Below are 8,583 nucleotides of genomic sequence, written 5' to 3'. Positions count from 1 at the left end.
TATTCAGCATCTCTTATGATGTTTAGGCATTTGACAACTGTATTGCATATGCAGCTATACTGAAATCCTACCACCATCCAGAACAATGCATAAACTCATGGTTCAATGGACCTAAACAGGCTCTGACCCAACCCAGACTTCTTCAGTTCTGTAATATTTCTGATAAGGTGGTCTCAGAATCACCCACCTGAATGTTTAGAGCAAGACAGCACAAATCAATGGGAAAAGTTACCTGTCTAAATAGGTTGGGGAAGTCATCTGCATTGTTAACTTTCCTAATTCCTTTTCCTCCTCCTCCTTCAGAAGCCTTGATCATCACAGGGTAACCAACTTCCTCAGCAGCCTGATCAAGATGAGCAGAAAAATGTGGTTAAGTACAAAATGGTAGCAGAATCAAACTGAAAAGATCATTATTCCCCTGTTGATCCAAGCTTCCATGTCTGACTATTTAGCAACCAGAGCATGAAAGCAATGTAACCCAATATTCCAGTTTGAGGGTGCCTGTAGTTGGAAAAATCAGCAGTGATTTTGTGACTACAGAGAACTCTAGCCTCTCAAAGTGATCCCAAAATATCTTGGCAGTGCTTCACATTAAATTTACAAACTCACAGAAAAGCTTTTGTATACAGAACATCATTAAGCAGAGTAACATGGAAAAATCATGCACTTCATTCCCTCTCTTCCCAAAGGAAAATGCCCAAATATTGCACTGATCCAGGAATATTTCTTATCCTAGAAGTCTGCCTCAAAGAGAAATTTCACAGAAGATGAAATCAAGTGTGAGGTCTTGGGTCTTTTACTCAGACCACCTTCCTCCTGCATTAAACAAAAACCAGAAGAGAGTCCTTACTGAAATACAACTTCAGTCCCATATTCTCCTAATTCTCACCCAATTCTGCCAGCTGGGTGCAAAGATGAGGCGTGAAACCATCCAATTTCCAAGAATCAGTTCTGTGAGCCTAGCTCTATTTTGTATGCCTACTAAAAATAAATTAAACCTCTAGCTCTCTGCAGCAAGACCTCAAACACCTCCAGAAGAGCAGCCACCCACCCGCAGTCCATCGTCCGCGTCCTTCACGTAGCCCTTCTCATACAGCTCCTGAGGAACGTTCAGGATTCGCTTCTGAAGATCATTCTCCTGCCAGTCCACTCGAAGACCTGAAACACAAGCATTATCTTCTTAGCTCATTCTGCTGCAAGGCTCAGTGAGAACCCCCACGTCAGACACTGGTGAAACAAACAGCAGTCAGAGTTCCCCAGGGAATGAGTCTGGAAGCATTTAGAAAAGAGAGAATGCAGAATATAAACAGACTTCTCTGTTTTGTGAGATGCAGATCTTTTCACCCAACAAATTACATCCTCCTTCATTTAGCTTGTGCAGTTCTGAGAATTGGGTGGTTATTTACAGTCTTTTGAAAGTGCACAGAGCATCCAGGGGGTAGAGTACTGTCTGAGTGCTCCAAAACTACCCACTACACACTAGAAGAGACTGCAGAAATAGCAGATATTCCAGCTCTGCTGTCAGACTAAGGGCACGTTACACAACAGGGACATTCTGCCCAACATGTCCATATATATCACAGTCACTACGTGTAGGCCTCAGGTTATACAAATATGAAACCCTAAACAGATGGAACATCTCTTGGGACAAACACCCTTTTGTGCACAGACACTTTGTAAAGATCAGATGTGCTGAATGAAAGAAGATTAGAATGATCTTGATAAACACAAGGCAATTTCCTTCTTACCACTGCCACTCCATGGGAGAGTTGGAATGCCAGCAGTCTGAGCCACTATTGAAGAAGCAATTTTATCTCCTAAGGCCCACATAGCTTGGCTTGGAGGACCTGCAAGGAGCAAAACCAATGCATGAGAGAGACACAAGAGGTATCAGACTTCAGGGAAACATCCAGAAGACCAATTTGAGTTTCATGTAAGAGGGGGTAAACAAACACTCTTAGGAGGGCTGCTGCATGTCACATCTCAACTGATACCCATCAGTATTACTCAACCAAAACATCCCAACTGGTACAAATCAATATTTCTCAACCAAAACATTAGCTGCATCAGCCAGGAAACAAAAAGCAAACAGACTAGAGCACTTTTCACCAAGAAGGAGGCAAAGGCAATTGACACTACAGCAATGCAACCACAAACCCATCACAGCACCTTGCTAAGTGCCTGTGCTGTTCAAGAGGTCTCAGCACGCCCAGCTTGCAAGCACCACTCTGTCCATGTGTCCTCAGGCTGGGCCTGCTCTCCAAGGGACAGCAGGTACCAGCTCCTGGTACTAGGTGTGCATATCACATGCTAATCCAAAACATCCCAACTGGTACAAATCAATATTTCTCAACCAAAACATTAGCTGCATCAGCCAGGAAACAAAAAGCAAACAGACTAGAGCACTTTTCACCAAGAAGGAGGCAAAGGCAATTGACACTACAGCAATGCAACCACAAACCCATCACAGCACCTTGCTAAGTGCCTGTGCTGTTCAAGAGGTCTCAGCACGCCCAGCTTGCAAGCACCACTCTGTCCACGTGTCCTCAGGCTGGGCCTGCTCTGGTACCAGCTACTGGTACCTCATCATGCTAATGGAATGATAGTGCAGTGCCCTGATTTTACTTGAAATGTGGTTTGCATGGGACTGTGATGTATAATTGGTAACAGATTTAAACTGAAATTAAAATACAGCTCTTAAATCCACTCCTTCTCAAAGGTCCAAAGTGTTTCTGCAGTTATGGCTCAACACACTACAGGTAAAAAGGTCTCCTAGAAGTCATGACATGGTACAACTATCCCCAGGCTATGTTCAGACTTCTATCCCAAGTCCATCTTCAGTTTTAAACACTGCACATGTCCAAAATTTTATCCAATGTTCCAATCCTTCTGTTCAGAAGGTGAGTTTTACTGCATCAAACACCTCCTGCACTCAGCTAACTGCACTGCAAACAAGATCACAAGCTTCATGGAGAGTCCACATAAAACTCCACTCCTTCCATAAAACCCAACTACAAGCACCTTTTTTAAAATGTCAACAGGGCCATTCAGCTGCTTTTGTATCTCACAATACTCAAAGATGTGTTGGAGAACTTGCCACTTTTCTCATACAAGAGCTACTTCCCAGCATACATCCAACCCTTACCTATTTTCATTAGCCTTGATGGCTGGGAACAGACTGTGCTGTCAGACAGCAGAGTCTGTTGCTCTGACTACTGTAAAGAATTTATCATCAGTCTTGCACTTGTAAACTCTCTTAGACCCAGGATTTTGTGTCTCACTAAACCTATCCATCTTGAACTAAGAACTAGACACTATGTCAGAAGTATAGGTCCTCACCCATGAAAGCAATCCCATTTTTGTGGAGGAGTTCTGGTAGTTTAGGGTTCTCAGATGCATGGCCCCACCCAGCCCATACAGCCTGCAGAAGGAAAAAAAAACAAAACACAATTCACACTTTGTTTTAGCAAAACAAGAAAGTGAGCAGAAACAGAAAGCATGCAGATACTTCAAGTCTTTCTTTTCCTCACTGAAAACAGCCTTGTAACACTCCTAAGCCAGACCAGCCTCCTGAACTACATGGCATGTTTAGTTTAAAGGGCTAGTGTCCTATAGACAAGTCAAAGGTGGTTGCCACAGCAAGCTGTTGAAGAAGAACTAAGTATAGGGAAGTGAAAGGGTGAAGGGAACCTCCTACCTCCTGACACTGTTCACACTGGGAGGTGCACTGCACTGTAACATGCCTTGCCTTTTGGTGCTAGTAGAAGTTGGTCATTTCCATTTCTTTGACCCATCTTCTCCTCCAGACACAGCTCATTATTTAAAGAAAGAAGATTGCTTGGTGCTACCTCCTATTTTCCAAACTCTTTGACACTCCTCACCTGCACTGGAATTCGCTTAGCAATGTCAAGAATGAGCTCCACGTTTGCATAGTTGTTGTTGTTTGGTCCTCCTGGAACAGGGACGTAGTGATCTGCCATTTTTATATACTCTGCAAACACAAAGAAGGCCTCCCTTAGATTGAGAAACTAATAATCAACACTTGGTCTAAAACCCCCTAAATCTACAGAACTTCATCTCCTCCCAGAAGAATCTGGTACTTGACACAACGGTACGTGGCGTGGTGGACATGCATTCAACCTCCTGTATCCTTGTGAGCACAGAGGCCTGTGCAAGGAGGATGTTGTGCAGCTTCAGCAGCCTTTACAACTCACCTGCATTTGCCTTCAGATCCTCAGGAGTCACCATGACAACAAATCTGATTGCCCGCTCGTTTCGGAACATCTCATAGGACCAGCGCCGGATGGACCTCATGCACTTCACTGCTGCAATGCCATTATTTGCTATCAGGACCTGGGTGCATGAGAAGCAGGGATGAAATGCAGACTACACAGCACAAAACACTAAACAATAACCAAAACAGTTTTTCCTCTGCTGGCTCTTTGCTCAGTTTTGGGGCCGTGTGGTTTCGTTAGGCAGCATTCAATTCAGCCACAATGTTTAAGGGCCCATCAGTCAATTCAGAAATCAGCTCTTGCTCAGCCATGAAGATTTTAATGTATTATGCTTTGAGCAGAAGGACCCATAAGAATTGGCATAACAAGCAGCCAAAACTTTTGATACCTGAAAGGCAGAGACCTCATCCATTAAATGATTATGTTTTTTTAAATAAATTTCTTAGTGGTACTTTTCCTGGCTCCTTCTGTTGCATCTCTCCATAAATCCTTCTGTATCAGCAGAAGTGCTCTAGCTCAATCAGGTTTTTTTCCCTGTCACACTAAGCTAAAACAATGGGATGTTTATTTATCACATATAAAATAAAAGGGAAACAATTATTACAGGCAGAAGTACAACTTTCAAGCTCAGGAATGTTAACATATCTGCAACGTGCAGTCTTATACAGAGGGAAGTCATAGGGAACAAAATGCACTATGCTAAAGTGAAAAAGGCCAATAACTTACCTTTTCAATAACTTTATTCCCTCCAAAACGAGTAACAAATTCTGCTGGAGAAGCCACAGTGAAATCCCTCTGCACATCCACCTTCTTCCTGTCCCGGCCTTGCTTTACAAGGTGTAAGCCAGACATACTGGGCCTGAGGCAAGTTGTGGGAGACAGAAAAAGGCAACTTGGCAGTGCAGATGTACACAGACAGAAGAGGATATGTGAATAATTTTTGAAGTTCCCCTTGACTGTATTGCCCAAGCAGCCAAGCAGAATCACTCCTTGTCTCCTGAACACCATGGCCTGGTCCTCAGCTTTTACAGGGATGACTGGTTTTAAACTACCTTCAGTTATCTCTCTGCAAATGCCAAGTTACCTGGAGAAGTTCTGGATATGTTAATATATAAACAGGTTAAAATATGTTCACTGTATGTTGCTGCCCAACACAGAACAATGCTCCACCACACTGTTTTAAATTCAGAGAGAAAAGCTGGAAGTGACAACAACATTTCTGGCTTGGATAAAACAAGCTACTAAGATCAGACTCCATAGGAAAATCCTGCTGGGGAACCACAGCAAACAGATCTCTGGCTGCAAATGAGCCTCTCTCACTGGCTACTTCAAATCATTTTCCAAGACCTTTCCACCATCCAGTGTTTAATATCTTCCTCAAAAGCTCTGGAGCTAGAGGAGAGTTTAACCCTGTTGTTTCCACTACAAGCAGTGGAAGCCAGTTCTGTGTCTGACAGGACCAGCTCTGGGCCATGCCACCATCCTTGGTGGGAATGGGGCAGTCACTTCCAAACACATGGACACACAGACAAATCACCCTTGGCTCTTGCAGGCACTACAGGATTGGATTTGCTAGAATCTACAAGTGCCCTTGGAGCGCTGTGTCACAGAGCCTGTTCTCCAGCATGGGAGACCCACCTCTGGCCTACTCAGCTGCTGAAGTGCTGCTGCCATTGAGCAACTCCACTGGGACATGGCATGGGATGAGGCAGAAGGCAACTGGAACTGCTGGGGGAGGGCACAGAGGGAAAACCAGCCCCAGGCCAAGCCAAGCCACAGGCAGCACCCAGAGGTCTCCTTCTGGAGACACCCAGGTCGGGCAGCCCGAGAGCTGTCCCTGCAAGGTTCACTGTCCCTGCAAGGTTCACTGTCCCTGCAAGGTTCACTGTCCCTGCAAGGCTCACTGCCCACAGGGGTTTGGAGCATCCTGGACTGAATGAGTTAGAGGTGCTTGCTGACAGCCCAGGAGGAAACGCACAGATTCTCCCTCACATTCCCTCAGAAATACTTATGGCCTATGAATATTTATCCTTCTGGAATGCAGATCCTCCTTAACTCCTCATCAGGAGCACAATAACACCACAGACCAGTATTCTGACAAAAAAATTTGCTGATGAAAAGAGCCATGACCAAACGGTAGCTAGTATCCAGTTTAAATCCAGATCCTTCTCTTCCCCACCTTTCCTGTGAATGCCCATGATGCTAGTGCAGCCTGCACTGTGTTTGCAGGACATGTTAACAAAAAGGATCAGGACCCTTACCCTCTAGCACAACCTGTTCCAAAAGGTATAGGCCAAATCCTGGTAAAACCAACAACGAAGGGTACTAGAAGAAAAGGCAGCCTCCCAGGTAAGGCAAGATCCATGCCCAGAGCTGACCACAACACCCCATTTATCTACCACACACACAACGGAGCAGATCCTTACCCTTCCTCTGCCTTCATGCACACCATCTACTTAGGCTTTGACATCCTACTGTGGCACATCCCTGGGGATTTCCACAACAGCAAGGAAGTGCATTTACTGCACTTGAAAATTAAGACCCAAGTTCTGTGTAAAGAAATTAATTGTTCTCTCCCACACGTGAGATATTCCAGTGACAAATGGCCATGCTGGTGGAGAACAAGTCATAGTCTTGGAAACACTGAGCTTCACTGGGAAGTGAAAACATGTTCTAAGCACAGGAAAAGAGACTCTGAAGCTGTCCCAGAAGACAAAAGTGGGAGAAGTAAAGGTAACAGGGAAAACAAGATCAACAAGGTCATTTTAATGCATGTTAAAAAACCAGGTCTCTATCTCCCTGGGATATTTTGGGACATACAAACATCTGTTCTAGGTCAGAGCAAAGTACACCCAGTAACTTGTCTCAAAGAATAGCTGCTAGCTGATATTCAGAGAAGGGCATAAAAACAAGTTAAATGTGCAGAGGTTCCTCATCTCTGTACTTTCCCTTCTTGCAGTAAACTGCACTTTCAGAGATAGACATTTGTCACTAAACTTAAAACTTGTCCCCATGAGCAAGAGTTCACAAACTGCTCCGTGATAAACTCAGACCAGCAATTCAAGGACAGGAGCCAACAGGCAGGAAAAAGAGGAAAGGTGTAGTTTTAAGGCTGAATTTCTACCAAATCTTTGTATTTAAAGAGGGTCAGAGTCTACAGCATGCCAAGGAAGGAGCACAGTGCATCAAGTGAGACAGGTTTACTCATTGAGGATTTAGTGACAGCAGTCTCTGAAAACCAGAAAAAAAATAATCTCAGGGTCAGGATCTGTGCATATGTATGAATATGAACTGTCCTGACAGGATGAAATTATTACACACATAAAGATAGTGCTACAGATAAAATGTCAACAAGCCTGAGGTTCATCATCCAGAATAACACTTTTTTATAAACAAGCAGAGTTCAGTTTTATTTGTGGCCAGTAAGGATACCAAGAACATTAAGTTTATTTACTAATAACCACCGGCTGCACATTGTAATAAAAACAGGAGAGATGGTAACATAAGGAAGAAGTCAGGCAGCAAGAAAGAGAGAACCCCCAGCTCTAAGCCAAACAGAATCAACGCCGAGTTGGTCACAGCAGGACTCACCAGGTCACAACTGCAATGCTTGGTTACACAGGAACTTCCAAAACACTCCTCTATCCTTCAGCCTTCACAGAGGTTAGAGCCTGTGCAGAATCTCAAACTTCTTTAACACTGATTCCCCAACTAGGACGTATTCTAGCATCTTTCTAACAGACTGCACACCCAGACACCTCACAGTAACTGGGGAGGTTTCAGAGGATAAAATGAACACAGGAAAATATCAGTCTGTGTTTCCAGCAGAGAGCACCCCACAGCCTGAGCCCAGACGGCTGCTGGCAGAGACAAGCACAGCTCTGATTCTTACCTTTGCAGCATGTGATATCTCATTTCCTGACTCTGCTCTGCAGAATCCTCCATGCTGTCTCAGTGAAGGAATTAACAGATTTCGGGCTTGCTTATGACTCGTCTAGTGTAGCTGCTGCTATTATTATTTTTTTTTCAATCCTGCAGCTCAAACCCCAGCAGGAGAAAGCTGCAAAGAGCCTCTGGCACTCATGCGGTTCTCCTTGAAGCAGTTGCACTTCTCAGATTGCTTCAATCTTTTAACCTTTGTCCCTTGCTTTCCACCACCCCTCTCTCAGTCACTCTTCCTGTGACGCAGCATGCACAGAGAGGGGAGCAGCTTCCCTCTTCTGCATTCAGAGGAAAGCAGCTGATCAGGAAAGAGAGAAAACGAGCTACAGGTTACGTAAGGAGGCTTAGCGCAGCGCCCGCCCGCCGGCAGCATCCCCGCAGCCCTGCAGGGCCAGCCTGCCCCACG

General features: G+C 44.6%; 1 protein-coding gene across 1 annotated transcript; it reads right to left on the bottom strand.

Annotated features, from left to right (window-relative positions):
* Positions 1-232: 232 nt before the first annotated feature.
* LOC103775097 (acetyl-CoA carboxylase-like) lies at positions 233-8,180 on the bottom strand (the record flags this gene model as incomplete). The annotated part of the gene is made up of 8 exons (XM_008942539.1): positions 8,128-8,180; positions 4,962-5,094; positions 4,215-4,353; positions 3,882-3,991; positions 3,340-3,421; positions 1,749-1,847; positions 1,052-1,158; positions 233-343 (listed from the first exon to the last, which is right to left on the bottom strand). Coding segments are annotated over exons 1-8 (834 nt in total), but the record flags the coding sequence as incomplete, so codon positions are not given.
* Between the last annotated feature and the right edge of the window lie 403 nt (positions 8,181-8,583).

The sequence above is a fragment of the Merops nubicus genome, unplaced genomic scaffold (genome assembly GCF_000691845.1).
Source record: "Merops nubicus isolate BGI_N331 unplaced genomic scaffold, ASM69184v1 scaffold6996, whole genome shotgun sequence".
NCBI lineage: Eukaryota > Metazoa > Chordata > Aves > Coraciiformes > Meropidae > Merops > Merops nubicus.
This window is presented reverse-complemented; position numbering and strand designations above follow the sequence as displayed.